The 17,953-nt window shown below is 37.9% G+C and overlaps 3 protein-coding genes across 4 annotated transcripts in view; 2 read left to right on the forward strand and 1 right to left on the reverse strand.

Moving 5' to 3' along the window:
- igsf21a (immunoglobin superfamily, member 21a) overlaps nt 1-5,976 on the forward strand; it is a 224,195-nt gene extending 218,219 nt beyond the window's left edge. For both annotated transcript variants that reach the window (XM_084100556.1, XM_084100557.1), the window contains exon 10: nt 4,628-5,976. In XM_084100556.1, coding sequence (XP_083956682.1) covers nt 4,628-4,704 — 77 coding nt within the window. In that variant the 3' untranslated portion in view covers nt 4,705-5,976. The remainder of the gene's footprint in view (nt 1-4,627) is intronic.
- Nucleotides 5,977-8,322: 2,346 nt separating this feature from the next.
- klhdc7a (kelch domain containing 7A) lies at nt 8,323-10,972 on the forward strand. Its single transcript, XM_084100731.1, has one exon. The coding sequence runs from the start codon at nt 8,487-8,489 to the stop codon at nt 10,755-10,757; it is 2,271 nt and encodes a 756-aa protein (XP_083956857.1). The 5' UTR covers nt 8,323-8,486; the 3' UTR covers nt 10,758-10,972.
- Nucleotides 10,973-11,162: 190 nt separating this feature from the next.
- cfap107 (cilia and flagella associated protein 107) lies at nt 11,163-17,811 on the reverse strand. Its single transcript, XM_084100732.1, has 4 exons — nt 17,415-17,811; nt 15,760-15,870; nt 15,148-15,322; nt 11,163-13,361 (listed from the first exon to the last, which is right to left on the reverse strand). Exons 1-4 carry the CDS (start codon nt 17,523-17,525, stop codon nt 13,105-13,107), a joined length of 654 nt encoding a protein of 217 aa, XP_083956858.1. The 5' UTR covers nt 17,526-17,811; the 3' UTR covers nt 11,163-13,104.
- Nucleotides 17,812-17,953: the final 142 nt, after the last annotated feature.

The following is a 17,953-nucleotide window of genomic DNA, read 5'->3' on the forward strand; positions in this document are numbered from 1 at the left end:
AATATCTCCTTGACTGAATATTCGCCAAAAAAAAAGTTTTTACACAAAATTGGATAACATTTTCCAAATAACTATTTATTTCTGAGATAATAACTAGACATCAATTGTTGAATTAAATAAGCAATACTGTAAGTTCATGTGCAGTGTTATTTTAGTATTTATATACTATTAAGTATTTATTAATATTTTGAATTAACTTTCATTTTATATTTTCCGTTTTCATTTTTAGTTTAAGTTTTGGAAATTTTGTTATGTGCTTTTGTCATTTATTACTTTTTTTAATATTTCTATTTAGCTTATTTTTCAGCTTTATTCCACATTTATTTCAATTAACAAGAACTATCTTTAATCGTTTTAGTTTAGTTTACGAGTGGTGTAATTTCAAAATTAATAAACACAATAATGAAGCAAGGCAATGTCAATATACAGCATCCCATTATGTCGTGCTCGACATGATCTTTCATTTCAACAGTGAATGGAATGAAAAGTTATTTCAACCTCAGAGATTGTCTTGACTGATTAAATTATAGGACTGCCAAAAGGTAAACTTGAATTAAATTTGGACTAAACTGCCAAACAATCAAATTTATTTTGTAACATAACTACACACCACTTGTTGTGTGCAACATGGGTCATGTCATGTGACGACTGTATTGCATGCTATTTTTTTTAAACGTGATTTAACTAAAACCATTGACTGAATTACACATCATATAGAGTATAGCCTACTTTGTCTTAGTGCTAGATGTTTCATAAACAGCGTTTCTTCCTACACATGGTATAATTGCGAAATTGCTAAACTGTGGTTTGATAAATTACAGTTATACAGCAGGTAAAAGTATAGACTTTTATCTATAATCATACTGAGAATAGCAGAATACAAGAGATCCAATAACCAGTTATTTTGTAGATTGAAAGGGTGCTAGAACACTGCTATTCAGATACTATCCAGGGAAAGGGAAATGCTGTAATGGTACAGTTTTATTTACTTTTTAATTCTTTCCCTGTCTGAGATTTTCTAAAGCTGTGTTTTTATTGTCTCTGGTCTCTCTCCGTCCTCTCCTCCTCTAAAGAGGCCATGTGTCTTGCGAAGGCTTGCTGCTTTCATCATTTGGAATCTAGAAGTGAGCCATCACTTACCAATGCACCAGCGCGTCCACAGCAAATATAAATCAGTGATGGATTGCAGTTGTTTTATACATTCAGTGCTGGCTCATTTACAGTTTCTTAGAGACTCATATGTAAAGATGAAGAACTGTCAGGCAGAGGGGTGGAAATGAGGCCTCTGCCCTTTTTTTTTTTACCACCTATGTTTTCTCTTATTCTTTTTTTCATTCTCTCTTTCGCCTCACCCAAAACCCTTCACCGCACCCCTTTCCTCTGCTCCGCCGCTTCTACGGATGTAAATTTGAATATGCAAATGCAGCAGGGCAGGTGTGTGAGAGCAAGGACAGAATCAGGTCAACGTGAGCGCTGGTCTTGAGTCGAGCCTCAGATGCCCCTCGTATGCAAGGCAAATGGCTTGTAGAAAAAGGCCTCGGGAGGTCGCCATGTCTGACGTGTGTCTGAATCTCAAACACCCTCTCGACTCACAAAATAACACCCTAAAGACTCTAGTGCTCACAAATGGCCAGAAGTCTGGAATTCTACTGCTGTATCCTTAGTTTAAATAAATAAATAAAATGCTGGGTCTGTTCAGAATGCTAAACTACCATACATATTTTAATATTTCGCACAGTGTGTTAATTTCTGTATGCATGGAGTTGGCAGATGGCCTAATGCATTTGCCAAAATATGCAGTAGCCTAACCTGTACATCTCGAGCACAGAGCACAAAACCGTGGATCTATTGATCTACTAAGAATAAATAATAACTTAAACATGAATTAAATGCATTACAAAATGATTCCCATCATTTGTAGAGAAGATATACGTGAGTTCTTTTAAATGTGACAGGTTGTTTAATTTCAAAGAGATGATGCATTTAAAAGTAAACTGTCCAGCAGACAGATAAGTGGTACTTATTTATTGGTTAAAACACTCGATAACACAAATAATATTTCATATGAATCAGACTTAATAGTTTTTGATTGTTACTTACAGCATCCAAAATAAATGCAAAGTTGTATTTTTCAGCATTGCAAGGTTTTTATTTGCATTATCCACTCGCAAACCCCCTGTACACGCATCAGTGATGCTGAGATTCATATCGTTACAGCACTGATGGTCATTTGGGCTCATATTTGGTTTTATACAGTGCAATGCATAAGTGAATACACCCATGCTAAAGTTGACTAAAAAGAGGAATAAAAAATCATATTTTGGAAACTGAACTTAATGCCTTAATTTAAAAAATTAGGAAAAATCCAACCTTTAAGGACACCAATTTTCTTTGTGAATGAATAATGTATCGTAAATAAATAAATGTTCTTCCTTAAAATACATGGTGCATAAGTGAGTACACCCCTATGTTAAATTCCCATAGAGGCAGGCAGATTTTTATTTTTAAGTATTTTTTAAAAAAAAAATTTAGGATACTATGTATCCTGATAAAGTTCCCTTGGCCTTTGGAATTTGGCACAGCACCGCATCCAGTGTAGACAGTATCACTGATTATAATGCGTTCTATTTGCTTCTGACGTGCCGCACTGCGCTGCGCTTCATGCATTAAGTAGAGAGGGTGTTATAGCTCAGGATCTGTGAATAATCATCATTTGTGTATAATCCTGTGTTTGTTCTGATTCACTGATCCTGTTGGAAATATAAAGAAGCATTAAACTCCAACAATCTTTTGTAAAGTATTAACCACGCAAACAGCTCTTCAGCTCAATTCGAAGTGCCCGTAGAATGCAGTTCCTTTCAGGGGTGCAAAACTAATCTGTTCCAGCCCCGAGTGTAAAGCAAAACACGATTGGTTGTAGTGAGAACATTCTACGATCGGTCAGCACAATGTGGCTGTTATCTGATTGGCTTGAGTAGATAGTGGGTGGAGTCCATCTATTTGTGGATTTGTCTGAACATCAAGAAATGTTTCGAAATCCACAAATGCGTGCGTTGATCTACAAATGCAGAGAAAGCCATCCACAAATACTCAGGAAGCGATTCACAATTAATTTAATTAATTTGAACCACATTTATTTGTGGTTCATAATATATTTATTTGGAATAAAGGAACGATTCTACCCCCATACTTGTAGGTGACGTAGTTAAAACCAGCCTGATCTCATGAAATGCGTCTCTACAGCACGCATTGTGTTTATCGTGCAATTTATATGCTAAAATTAGTTTTTACGTGCATATGACACGCAGTTTTCGGTGCGTATGATACGCACTCTATTGCGTGTAATACGCACGTACCCCACACCTCTAATCCTACCCAAATGTATAATGCGCACGTTACTCACATCACTAATCCTACCCAAGGGGTTTACAGTGCGTATCATCATATGCACATAAAAACTAATTTCCACGTATAAATTGCACAATAAACACAATGCGTGCTATAGAGACGCATCTAATGAGAACGGGTTGTTAAAACATTACTTATAGTTAGTAGAACGTCTAAAGAGGACTGTTGAAATAAAGTATTAATCTGTTTACAGTATATACTGTGCTGCGGTATGCTAGTATTCCTTTCTGAACATAACCACTGAGTTTTAACCATAAAAGAAAAAATCAAATTCATATTGTGGATATGAAGTGGTACTCATGTTATATTAATTGTAGCACTAACACCCAATATAAGCCATAAATGTATAAGTAATGTTATATATTACCACTTGTTTTGTCAATGAAAATGAGAGAGATGGTAATAAAATTACTTTAGCTCTGAAGAAATATTGCTCATAATACTTATGACAGCCATCATCATTTTGTGCATATTGAACATTGTGTAGTATGCATGAAGGTCTGGCCCCGCTGATCCACCACCACTCTACAGCTTGTTCAAACCTTTTAGAGTGCATTAGACAATTATACCGAAGTACCTGAGAAAACTAGCTAGCTCATACAGCTTTCAGACAGCCCACTGTATCTCAGCTAGAGAAAGTGAGGAACTCTGCTTTCTCCTTTATAAGCCAGATCCTTTACATTTGGTATAGATCACCCAAAAATGAAAAGTCTGTCATTATTTACTCACCCTCGCCTCCAAAAAAATCACTATAGAACTTGTCCATTTGACTATGCAGGTCTTGATCAATCAGTAACATCAAATGTTATGACATCCAATGTTTTGCATATTTAATTTGAGATCTGCATAATGATTTGTATGAATTATTCAATTTAAGATTGAATAATGAATAAATGTTAGTCTGTTTTTTTCTTACACTAATCTATAGCACACAAATCATATACACTTTCTTTTGTCCTTTTTGAACTAGATGAGCATAAAGACTTCTCAAAACTCTCTCTTGTGTTACACACACACACACACAAAAACATCATAAAGTTTTAAAATGACGTGTGTTAGTAAATAATGACAGATAAATTTTGTTTGTGGGTGAACTAACCCATTAAGACAGGGCTGTGTGTTTGTTTCAAACCTAACAAACCAAGTATTTAGACCAAGGTTAGATGATCGCCTTCCTGCCAAATACTAATTACTTTTATTTTTTTATTTTTTCTTTCAGATGGAGCTCCTGGTTTGCACAAGTTTGGACTGATATGCCTACCACTTATTCTCACAGTGACTGTTGAATTGACGTGAATGCCCATGATTCAGCCGCACACAAACACGCTCCTCTCCGGTCAGGCACACACACACACACACACTCATGCACACACTTCACACACAGGCACACAAGCCTTCTCCAGACCATGACTAAACCTACCTTGCTTTCATCTGTGGGAGAACCTGAACCCCCCAACAGGGGGCACACCATCCTATATTTGTGAACACAAAAAAAAGATCCAAATGGAGATGATGATAATATCACTGATTAAAAAATAAGATGAAATGAAAATAACATGCTGAATATGAGAAAAAGCACCACCTTACCATCTGCCCCTTTCCACACAAAGTTTTTTGTCCCCTTAAACTTGCCTGTCAATCAACAGAGACCAGTCGTTTGGAAAAGCAAAAAGGCATTTGGGGATTGAACAAATATCGAGCTGAACAAAAATCTAATGCGTGTGGAGAAAAGACATTAAGGAATTGTGGGTTGCTGACAATGCTGTCACTTCAACTCCAACTAGCCGTCCTTGAGTTGCCTCCATAGAATTACTGCACACTGACACAAACAGGACTCGGAACACACCCCCCTTTTTAAGGACCATGTTTTACGCCATTTGTGTTTTTTGGTCACAATATTTTTCCGTTTTGTTTTCTTGAATGGCTCGTGGCTGGAATGTAACAAAAAAGAGACAATACTAAACGTCCTGTGACATTTTATTGCAAAGAAATGGAAGATCCTCTTTTTAAGTGTATTTTGTGTACATCCTTGTAAATAATGAAAAGTATATTACAGAGCAGAAAATAAAAAATAATAATTAATACGGGTTTGGGAGAAAGATGCAAGGGGATATAGCAGATAATAGCTTTATTGCGTGCATCTGGTCATCCCCAACCGAAATCCAACCCAGGCTTTTAGAAAAACTGTGAAATCAGTGGCCTTTCTATGATCTGATTTCATGCGTTCAGTATCTATGACATCCGTGTGACTGTGTTCAACCGCAGAGGAAAGGCGACAGCTTTTCTCTGGGGTTGTTGGTGCATGTGACGTTCAAAGAGGATTTCCCCTCCTCATCTGTTTGTCGCCTACCTGTCCTTAAGTTTTTTGTCGCATATTCAGTGACCTGCATTGTGTACAGTCCTTCTCTCTAATCTAACAGTTACTGCTAGGATCATGTTAGCCACCATTATGGCCCCTCCATCCCCCAAAGGAAGCTCAAGTGAAGCCAAGTGTAAACGGTTGTTGCATTTGTTTCATATCACCTGTATTAAAAATGGAGATGATCAATTAAAATGACTGGAGTGTGATTGTCCGTTTGTCTTTTTTTGAGTCAATACTATGTGGTGATATAATGAAATAATAATCGTCATTATAAGTTATGTGACCAATTTGACGCTGCTTTTGTGAATTTTGAAAATCTCAATGACTGTGTTCCTCCGTTATATCAGGTTCAGCTTTAGTGACAGTCTCCCAGAGTCATGTAAGGGCCTTTCAGCAGCTGCATTGTGGAAGACAGGACCTGTATATCACAAAAGCACAATGATCCACCCCATCACTTTTATATTAACCTATTCAGTATCTAATGAATTTGTTTGCCCACATTTTAAATGTATGTATAATTTAAAATGAAAAATTATTTACATTTGGGAGAAACAAATACAAAAAAAGAAAACAGTATATTCTCTAGTAGTCTCAGACTGTTGGATCTCACTGTATGTGATTCCAAAATGGATGATGGAAGGATAGGGTGTAACACAATATTATGCATGTTCTTACACCCTTCATTTGATTAGCGCTCTCTCTCTCTCTCTCTCTCTCTCTCTCTCTCTCTCTCTCTCTCTCTCTCTCTCTCTCTCTCTCTCTCTCTCTCATGTTGTATATAACATGCAATGGTAAATAGTCTTGATTGCCTTTATAAACCAAAAACTTTTTCCCAAGCTTCATGAGATGGAAGTCATTAGAGAAAAATATTTCAGCTATGAATGTGGCTCAGCCCTTGATGGTCTTGTTTAGGTTTGTCCTCTGCCACCCTGACTTACTCTGGATGTTCTCATGCAAAGTAATCTCTTTCCTTTTTTACATTCACATGAATTGCAATTCAAGCTTTTCTAGGCACACCATGTATTAAAGGATTAGGTCTAAATCCTAGGTGGGACAGGTGGTAATAAAATCAGGAAGATAGGCCCTTACTTTTAGGTCTCACTTCCCATGTTTATTGGAAAAATTATTATAACACAACTACTTTTAAAATAATAATAATAATGTTTATATTGATTTTGTAAGAATGTTTCATTCATGATCATTTGAAATGAATATTATATATTCAGCTGCTTCTGACTGATTTAATCTTCAGGAATTTCTGGAACTTTTCTTTGATTAAAAAAAAATTATAATGAATATGTCAGTTATAGTAATGAAAGTTTATAAACTGGATTTTAATATCTCTCTTTTTTCTTTTTCTTTTTCTTTTTTTTGCCTGAAGACTCATTCTCATGCTGTTAAAAATTGGAAGGAAATAGTAGTGATTTACGGATGTCTTGGCATAGTCTATTATATCTTCTGTAATTCATATGTTTAGGTTGCAATAGTTGTGCTGTAACAAGCCAGGAAGGTGTCTCCCTTGAGTACAAATTAATTTGGCACAGACTATCAAAAACAAGGCTAAAGTACATCTGGATTAGCTTGGTCTTACATTAACTTGACACTCACTATGAGTTTCAGTCTATTATTTATTTCACAATTCTTTTCCACAGCATGTTGCCAAATCTATTGCGTCTGCGGATCCAAAACTCTTCACTTGACACATGATAGAAGGGGCAGAGGGGTAGTGGACCTTTGTGACTTTTCTGTCAATTATTCAGGAGTAAGCTTGCTGGTTCATGTTTCCTTAGTGCAGCTACAAGACAGCTATCACATAGCAAAACAAAGTCTGTGTCTCACAAGAACAGCATTCAGTCTAGGAAAGTGTTTATGGCTATTCTGATAATTTTCTCTGATGGCAAGTCAACCACATTACAGTTGTTGGCATTACAGGTTATGATATCTTACATTTTACATAGTGTTTTTTTTAAGAGCATGCAAATAATGCCTTTGGCGAATGCAAAGCTACTTCACATCATCTCTCAAAGCCTTGCTAATCAGCAACACTGTTGTCATGTGTTCATGGAAAAGAACTTTGATCCTCAGCATTTACTGTACAAACAGCAGCATCCTGGTCATATAGTCTTATGATTGTAATTTGTGTAGTATATCAGCCAACTCCACCTCTTAAGTAAATTACATTGACCATTCTCACTGATTATGTTTGCAATAGCCAGGGTATGGTATCTATTTCCATAGTTATATAGACATATCACCAATTAAAACAAGATATTCTGGTATTAACACAGTCATCACTCCATTTGCAATGTAATTTGCATGTCTTATGTTTTGTTTTGGTGGGTTGTACTTTTTTTTCTGCACTGGAAAAAATGAAAATGATAACATTTTGAAAGTTTGTATTGCTTACTGTCAATAGTTCTTGGAGCAAAGTAGGGGGTTAGATAAACTTCCAAAACCTTAGTCTGAAGATGTGTTTTCATAGCGATCACCTGCACCAGGTGGAATGATACTGGTCCCCGCCCTTAGAGAACACAGGATGCAAATGCTCTTGTTGTACATATCAGGTTTTTAGTCACTCTGAGGGAGGAGAGAAAGCTGACAGTGTGCTTCTGCTTGCAGATACTAAACTACAACCTACACTGGCTGGGATACGCTAGGGAAGAGGCTTCAAATAAAATCCAATGTCCAGCGGACCACCATAGATTTCACTACAGAGATGCAAATTGCAGAATTGCTCGGAGTGCACTTTGACATGCAGCTCCTGGGCAAATTGACTCTGTCTGTGGCCACCATGCTATTTGTTTCCTTGATTTTTAGATTCTACAATTCCAGGGCACGAAACAGAAGGCGGGGAAGTGAAAGAATTCAAGAAAAGGGTGTGCAAGCTACCCGAGGAAGCTACAGCGCCTGCATTACTGGGCAAGAACCACAGAGTGAATCGGCAAAAGTGTCTGACAGGGAAAATCATTTTCAACCATCTCCAGAGAAAACCTCGCAAGAAAGCCTTAAATATGTTGCATTGGAAAGGGCTCGCCCTGAAATCATGCACAATTGTGCAAAGGAGGAACCTGCAGGTACAAGCAACACAACTGAGGCTATAATTGAGGCAAAGAATGTCAAACCGAGGTTAACTTTACAACTTCCTGATCGAACCGAAAAAGGTCCTGAAAGTCCAAGTGGTCGGCGATCCCCGTGCCTGGTCAAGAAGCTGGAAGCTGGTACAGGTGTTGGCAGGGTGTTGAGGCAGGACCTTGATCACCAGGGTATGTTCTCGAGTTTTCAGTCAAAAGCAGAAATCAAAGTAGAGAATGCTGACCTTATCTTGGATGGGAAAGAGAATTGTAGGGCAGGCATCCATGGAAAGATCTATGAGTACTACATAGAGTCCTCTTCTCATTTCATCTCAGATTTAAGCCGCACCCGGTCTGCCAGTCCAGTCTATTGTCAAAATGAAAGCAGCACTTTGTTTAAATCACAATCATTGGATTTCCCCAATTTCAAGTACCGTTCCCGATCACCAAGTCCTCAACCTTCTAGATTCATGATGAGAGATCTTGAAATGACTCCACGTTTTACTAACGAGCCTGCCTCAACTTTCAAACCGGAGACTGTGAGGTACCGCAGGCAAGTAGTCATCCGCCAAGACAGCTATCTTGCTGCTGCCGTTGACTCAGAGCTTCCAATCCCCTTGCCCACAAAGAGGGCTTTAACACCTCGCAGCTGTTCTCCAGCACAACCCAGTGACATCCCTTCAAGCCTGTTAGATTCTGATATAGCAAACCTGGATGCGCCAGAGGAACCACAAGTCGAAACTGTTGCCGGAGCAAAATTCTTACACTTTCCAGAGAACATGGGGAATGCAGAACTCGAGAGTCTAGCAGGAAAGCTCGATTTAGGCAACTGCTTGGAGACTTTAACACTTGCTAAAAAACACGGTCACATTGCCCTTCAGCAAGCTGCTCTCCGTGTCATGTCTGATAATTACCTCCAGGTCCTCAGAGACCCAGGCCTCTTTGGCAGGCTGAAAGCAGGGGAGCGTGATGACATCCAAACACAACGCATGAGAGGAAGGAAGTGGTTAGTGGTTGCAGATATGGAGTCCCCGGACTGGAGTAAATGTCTGTCACAGTCTACAGATTTAGAGTCTGAATCAGTTAAGAAATCCAGTGGTATGTATTACTATGATGATTATAAGGACATATGGCATCTTCATTCCCACATTCCCCAGGAGGTGTTATCTAAAGGTTGTGCCATGTGCACCATGGATAATTATCTGTTTATCGCTGTGGGTTTCCAAGGGCTGGACCGTGAAGCGACCCCTTCAAAGAAAGTGTACTGTTACAATCCAATGACTTCAATTTGGAGTGAAATAAGCCCCATGAATGAGGCAAGGCCTCACTGCAAACTCGTGGCTTTGCAGGGCCATCTTTATGCCATTGGAGGGGAATGCCTATCAACAGTTGAGCGCTATGACCCCAGGACAAACCGATGGACCTTTGTTGCACCCCTTCCTAATGAGACGTTTGCCGTAGCTCACCGAGCCACAGCTTGCAATGATGAACTGTTTGTTGCAGGGGGCACATTGAGGTACACCCTCTTGCGCTACAATCCCAAAACAAACACATGGCGAGAGAGCATGATTGTGGGTAGTAAGGACAAGACCGCAGAAATTGTGGCTGTGAGAAACTTCTTGTACCGTTTCGACATCAGTCCTCTGGGTATCAGTGTGTATCGTTTCCACGCGGTGGCCCGACTGTGGTACGAATGCTCTTCGATACGTCTCCCCCATTGCACTGCCTTTCAATGTGTGACTATGGACAACATTATCTACTGCGTAAGCCGTCAATTTACCTTGAGGTTTCTTGCAGATGAGGTATCTCCTAGCTTTGTTGCACAAGATTTGAAAGTACTATCTCCGGCTAAAGGAATTTTGTTTCCAATCATCCTTGTGCTGCCTGACAGGACCACTCAACAAACTCATGTTTAAATAAGGTCAGACCTTTCGAGTCAGAAGTTGTCTGGTAAGAGCAAACAATCAGGATCATATTATGCACATGCTAGAGGAATGTACTTTCCCCCAATTAGTGGCAATTGAGATAAAATATCAAGGCTATTACATTGAATTATTGTTCAGCTAGAATTACACAGCGCTTACTGATCAATAAATCTGCTGTCGCAGTAAAGGCTATTTGTTTGTTTTGGGCCTGATGTCTAAATCAACCTTTAAATCATGGAAATGTCTTGTGCAAGTGCTTAAAATGTTTCAGTAAATATACCGCTTTTGAAACACTGGCTAATTTTAACTAATCAATACTGTGTGTAGAATAAAGCCGAACTGCAATTGCGGAGATGGCATCATAAACAATATGAATGGCTGCCATTACTACAATTTATGTAAGCTGGATAATTATATGCATAGCTTTTTCTTTTTCTTTCTTTTTTAAATTTTTTTTTTGTTTTTGTTTTTTTGACATTGATGTTGACGTTTTTTTCTCTGCATATCACACTGGATTAATCTTACATGATACCAGCATATTTTTTAGATAAGATGTAATGTCAATTATTGGTTGTATTATATTTAGTTTTACTGTATTTTTTCATGACATTTCCACAAATCTTGTAGTCATGAGAATAGGATTTATGGTTCTTTGCAAATCACAGAAACACTTTGGACAGTCCACAGGAAAAGTTTATCTTTTTTTGTGCGTATACCATTAAACATTATAGGGAGAACTAATGACTTAATGGGTAAGGAAAGAAGAACCTAATGCTTTGCCTCTTCAAACACATTTCTGTATCTTCTGAAGAACTAGGAATAAAATTCCTTCATCTATAATAAGTCTTGGTTCTTGTGTTAGACTTCAATAAGTAATGAGTTCTGACAAAATGTGCAGCAGGAGGTGCTTGTATGACCAGGATCTTAATTAAATTTAAATGCAATTATGCTGTCAAAAACAAAGTATTCAATACAATCACCATGACAATCGAGAATACATATGTGATCAAAGAAGGTGGCATGCAGAGGAGAGTGTGCTGTGATGCAATTCCCTGTGATGTATCGTTGCTCTCAATATGTAACTCTAGCACCATCATGTGGGGGAGATTTCAAGGTCTGATGGAATCTCAACAGAACTAATACGCCACAAAAACAGTCAGTGACAAACACAAAAAGACACATAGTTGGAACGTTCCAAAGGCTAGCAGAAGAACACAGTGGGATAAAACCTACACAGCAGGAGAAGTGTGAACACAGATGGTTGGACGTCAAATATAGCATCTGATTCTGTGTAATTAAACACTTTGATTCAACATAATTAAACACTTAATGAGATAGGAGTTATGAAAGTCCCCTTAGAATGTTGATAAATGACTCGGCTATCTGAACTAGTGCTGTGGTCCAAATGAACTGTTGATTCTGCGTGCGCATGATAATGGAGCACGTCGTGTACTGTGAAAAAAATATATAATTTGCAGGGTTTTTATTAACATGGCAAAAGCTGTTTTTTCTCTCAAGTGCACAGTGAATTGTGCTAGTGTGCATAAAAATAGACCTGCAAATACACACCAACAAGTAGTAAGCAGAGAAAGAACAGTCTGTCAGATGGACAAATCTATGAAGGTCTTAAATATTGATAGACCATTATTATTTCAGTGGGGTTCAAAAGTTTGAGACCATGTAAACTCAGATGTTCTTTCTTCCACGGAAGCACAAGATGCTCTTTAGATCAATCTCAAATCATGCTGGAAAACAGGATCCTCAGGTCTTACACTAACTTGCTGCTGTCATTCAAATATAAAAATGGGACAAACCAAATACTAAGACACTTTGAAATTAATGTTAATGTTTCTGTTCAGCTTTTCACTTTAATTGACATGCAGAAAATATAATGTAATATAAAACTAATGCATTAAATGGGGAAGTCATGGCCTAATGGTTAGAAAGTCTAGTAACCTGAAGGTTGCGGGTTCGATTCTCAATAGCGGTAGGAAATGACTGAGGTGCCCTTGGGCAAGGCACCTAACCCCCAATCGCTCCCCGGGTGCCACAGCAAACTGGTTAAATGCAAAGGACAAATTCCTAGTATGGGTTACCATACTTGGCCTTTGGATGTCACTTTCACTTAAATTCTAAACATATTTGAATTGTAACGTTTGGACTACATTGCAGTATTGTATATTTTTTATTTGTCTTGGTTCAAAAACACCAAAATGCTCCTATTCATTCAGTTTTTAAGAGTCACCGATCAATAAAATATTCATGAAGCCCTCTCCTGGTGGAGTCCAGTCTGTGTGGTACTGGAGGGCTGAAGGTGGTGAGAGACAAAGGGTAAGGGTCACAGCAGGCTGGCTGGATTACTGGAGACCTGCCTGCAGGGTCTGTGTTTCAGTGCCAGGTCCATGTTGCTGTGGTTGGCATGGTGCTGACTGCTGGAGAGCCGCTTGGGCATGCTGACGTGGCGAGAATGACAGAAGGTGCTGATGGGGTGCAGAGGGTATGAAGCCTTATACACACTTAGTGTGGGCACAACTGCTTGCTGTTGTTGCATGTGAGCCCGCCAAGATTCCGCCAAGCCAAACTTAGTTGGGGGGCCTGTGTGTAAAAAAATAACAGAGAGAGGCAGAGAGAAAAAAGAGAGGCATGGAAAATAAAACATGCAGGCTGTATGTCGTTTATGTGCCACTAGCGTCACCAAACAGTAGTAGAAATGACTCAATAAAAAGAGCAATGTTGAAGGGTTATTATCAATAACTTAAACAAAAAAACATTTGTATTTATTAAAATATAAATATTAGATGAAAAACAAACTCAAAATGTGTAATGTAGCCTTAACTGAAGTTTAAGCACTAATACGATTACTAACTGGAGATAAACATAAACTGAACTAAAACTGAAATAAAAATAAACCTAAATAGTAACCTAATATTTAATGACAAATGAGAAAATGTATAAATAATAGGCTACTAAAATAACACTCTTTGGGAAATCAGCTGATGAATGGCTTAATTATATATATATATATATATATATATATATATATATATATATATATATTTATTTTTTTTATTTTTTTTTTTATTATTTTTTTTAATTACATAATCTGTTAATTGCTGCAACTGGATCGACTCAGCAACTTGACTTGGCCAGTACGATTCATTTTTGTGGATCAATTGATTCATTGAAAAGATGACTCAAAAGAAAGATAAGAACATAATAACAGTGATCATTTTGAGTAAATCACCTTTATTTTCAATCATTTCCTCACACAGAGCTATGAGTCATGAGAATCACTTTTATGATAGGCCTACTCAAATTACTTAAGTACATTTTTTCAAGTAAGCCTATATGTACTTAATCAGACATATCATTCCTCGTTATTTCGAACTGAAGAAATTGCCACCTCTAATATAATATTAGAGGTATAATAATATCCACCGCCATATCCAATTCATGAACGAGCTGATTCTTTCCAATGAACCTGATGAATTGGCTCACAAATTACACTGAACAATTCATTTGTAAATCTGACTGATCTGATTGCAGCTGTTCTTGAGTCAACAACTCACTGATTCAATGATCCGGTCAAAATGAGCCAAGAACCGGGATATCAGATCGTACAACTGATGGCGCAAAATGTAAGTTACTATTTAGTATTGATTATTGTAAATGAAATAAAAATCATGACTGCACATTTGTACACTTGAATTATAAGTGACTTAAATTTATATTTTAGTATATTGAAGTGTAATGTTTTGATATTGTAAAATACGTTTTGGTAATAAAAAAAAGTTTGATTATGTGCAGATCAATAGCCTGCATAGAACACGGTTAAAACACGGTTCATTGATCAGTAGCCTACGTTTTAAGTACATTCTAAAGCAAGTACTTTTGTACTTTTGCTCAAGTAAAATTGAAAATGAGTACTTTTACTGGAGTAATATTTTATTAGGGTATCATACTTTTACTCAAGTACTTGATTTCTGTTCTTCATCCTCCACTAGGCTTTAAAAAACCGGGAAAGCATTAAAGCTCGAAAGCCTCATTAGTAGAAATAGCAGTCGGTAACTACAAATCTCCTTATAAGAAATTAAGTCATACAGGTTTGAAACAACATGAGACAAGAGTAAGTAAATGATGACAATTTTAATTTTTTATTTAAACTGTTGATTTAAATCACCCACTGAAAAATATCAGTCATCAATTTCTCATGCACATTTGCCACTGTTATTTTCTCTCTGTGCTCAAAAAAATAATAATAAAAGCCAACGTATTAAAATAACTGATATCCACAATGATTTAGAGATGGTCTCCAACATTAATTCAAAACGCTGGCCGAACTGCATTAAACCCCATCTGGAGTGAAAGGAATGCTTAATACCTTGGACTGGATGGTCTGACCTCTCCGGGACCCAGGCCAGTTTGTCAGAATGCCAGGAGCGCAGTGTGGGCAGAGAGGAGGAGGCCTGCCGCCCGTACGACTCATCATAGAGTGTCACCAGGTAGTGGGAGGAGGGGACATCATGATGAGAAAGTAACAGCCTTGTGGGAACACCCTAATGCATGGATTAAACCCATGGACACGGTTTATCAGACCAGTGAAGGACAGGACGAATCATTTACAACGTACAGCTAACTACAATGCTTAAAATAGGTATAGCATGTTTAATATTTAGTCAAATTCAAAGTGAAATTTGCATTAGCATGCAAAGAAGTGTCTCCCTCAACCACTATTGTTTTTGCAACTTAGTTTAAAAGTGAAATCATTCTTTATGGTTTTGTAATCTCTTCAAGTGACTTTTAAAGAATCACAATTATTACAGAGTAACAGAGTTTTACAGTGATAGTTCAAAGCTCCAATATGCAGTGGACTGATATTTTGGAGTTTCACATCTATGCCTGCCGTCTGTCATCAAAACCGAACATGATTTGCCCACTGGTGTGTTTATGATGTTTGGTAAATGATGCATGAACTGATGGATTTGTCCCAAACCTCAGATCTGTGAAGAGCCTTTCGCCGCATGGCAACATCAGGCCTGTGCAACATGTGGGGCGTGTAGTCCAGCCTGTTGGTGCTGTTTGCTGTCTTGCATTCTCGAGCGAACTGTCTCACCACACACACATACATTGAAACACTCAGTAAACAAATCCCACGCTCAGCAGAGCTCACGGTCCCTTATTGATCGCAGATGTGCTCTCTCAGGTCTGTTCCTGACTAGGGGACTGCAGCACGACTTGCATCAATCCCATTTGTCTCCTCCAGTCTGTGCTGACCAAGCTGATCAGCGGCGCTAATCACTTTTGCATAGATCTGAGCACTGTCTAAAGAACTGCATCCCTTTCAGGGTTTAAACATTGCAGTCTGACAAGTGCTTAAGTAGTGTGTTAACTACTCGAAACGAGAGTGATTAGAAATTGTCTCTAAATAATCACCAGTATATGTTATAAAAAAATGTAATATTAAAATAAATCGGCAACTTTTAATAAAAAAATGTTGGATTTGAATTGCCTAGAAACTAAATTATTGGTTTCAATTTCAAACCAACTAACGTAATGTTATTTAGAATTTTTTTAACTCGGCCAACAGTTTTCATGAGATCCTCACTAAGGGTACGTTTACGACAACGATGTACTAAACGATGTACTTTTCACGTACAGATGACGTTTTCAAAACGATCCCCGTTTACACGGATCCATGAAAACGACTAAAGACAATGTATTATATGGAAGGCCAATAGGGCCAAAACGTATAAGGCCAAAACGTGTGAAACTAACGTGTTAGGCGTAATCACGTGTTTAGTTAGTTTCACACGTTTTGGCCTTATACGTTTTGGCCAGTAGACTGAACATGTAATACGCATGAGCATGACGTCACCGTTTTCACAAATTGTGAAACCGTGTTTTTGTAGTTTACACTGATATGATAATGGTATCGTTTTCAAAAACTTGGATCCTATTTTAAAAATGTTGTGTTTTCAGGGCCCCAAAATGCCATTGTCGTGTAAATGAACGACCAAAACGCATAAAAAGTTTCCCGTTTTTAGCTGAAGACGGTGTTGTGTAAACGGCCCCTAAATCATTGCATTTATTGCGAGTATTTGATGATGTAGTCGCTCAGTAGGAAGTTAGGTTCGATATTTGCAGCTTTTGGGGTTTTTAAAGTGACTCTTGGTAAGATATATATCATTGCAGACTTTTAAAGTCACCAGTGTTTAGAGCATTAGATCACAGCAATTAACAAAAGATCCAGACAATATTCATGATGGACAAAATTGAGTACTGCCGTACACCATTTCTCATTCACAATGCTGTTTTTCTCAGATACAAGTCACAACAATGGAAGAAAATATGATCGCAACTTCCGTTTAATGTCGACTTTAAAATAGTTGGGCCTTTGGTCAAGAACCCCTATGCAATGTTCCTGGATCAGATCTACTGTCCATCAGGCATTTTGAATTTTAATTTGCATGTGCCTTGGTGTATCGAGATGAAACTTAATTCAAAGAACTAAATTCAGAATAGAATACTAGTTAATAGTTAGACTATAAATTATGAATAGTAAAAGTAATGCATACTAGTGCATAAAGATATTTAGCATCAGTTAAGAATACCCACACAACACAATAATGTTATAAAAAATACACCTACTTGTAATTTCTCCTCCACCCAATTACCAATGAGTACTTTGTTGCTATACTTCTGCTCTATTCTCCAACCAGGCTGGCTCCACTTGTCATGAGAGTTTTCCATTTTTTGCATGCCGTAGTTACTTCAAATACAACACTACTTCACACTCTGCAAACCTCCAACATGGTTAGATGGTCAGTTCTGATGCAGGCTTCCTTCATGACATCATCAAAGCAGGAGACATTCTAGAGTTCCGTTGCCATGGACACACCAAACACCACTGCTGCCACATACAAAGGAGCAGCTGCTGCAAAAGAAGTTTCATCAGATTCCTTTAAACGCACCACGCAAATGCTGACTAACACTCTGAATGATGATAATTAGCTTCACTTGTAGCACCAAAGGAGACTGCAGTCTCATACAAATGAGGCTGTACAAGGGACATGCGATGTGGGAGGAATGTTAAGTGTGTCACATACTGAAATAGCATTCATGATTCAATGGACAAATTGAGCATTGTTTGTACATAACAAAAGCAGTTTAACACTTACATCAATCAA

Source organism: Abramis brama (genome assembly GCF_963993115.1).
Source record: "Abramis brama genome assembly, chromosome: 23".
NCBI classification, from domain to species: domain Eukaryota; kingdom Metazoa; phylum Chordata; class Actinopteri; order Cypriniformes; family Leuciscidae; genus Abramis; species Abramis brama.

Coding starts and splice junctions, on each gene's coding strand:
- klhdc7a (XM_084100731.1), top strand. CDS start 8,487: ATGCAAATTGCAGAATTGCTCGGAGTGCACTTTGACATGCAGCTCCTG.
- cfap107 (XM_084100732.1), bottom strand. CDS start 17,525: ATGCAAAAAATGGAAAACTCTCATGACAAGTGGAGCCAGCCTGGTTGG. Junction 15,871..17,414: donor GGGTGGAGGAGAAATTACAA/GTAGGTGTATTT, acceptor GTGGTGAGACAG/TTCGCTCGAGAATGCAAGAC. Junction 15,323..15,759: donor AGGCTCTTCACAGATCTGAG/GTTTGGGACAAA, acceptor TCCATGCATTAG/GGTGTTCCCACAAGGCTGTT.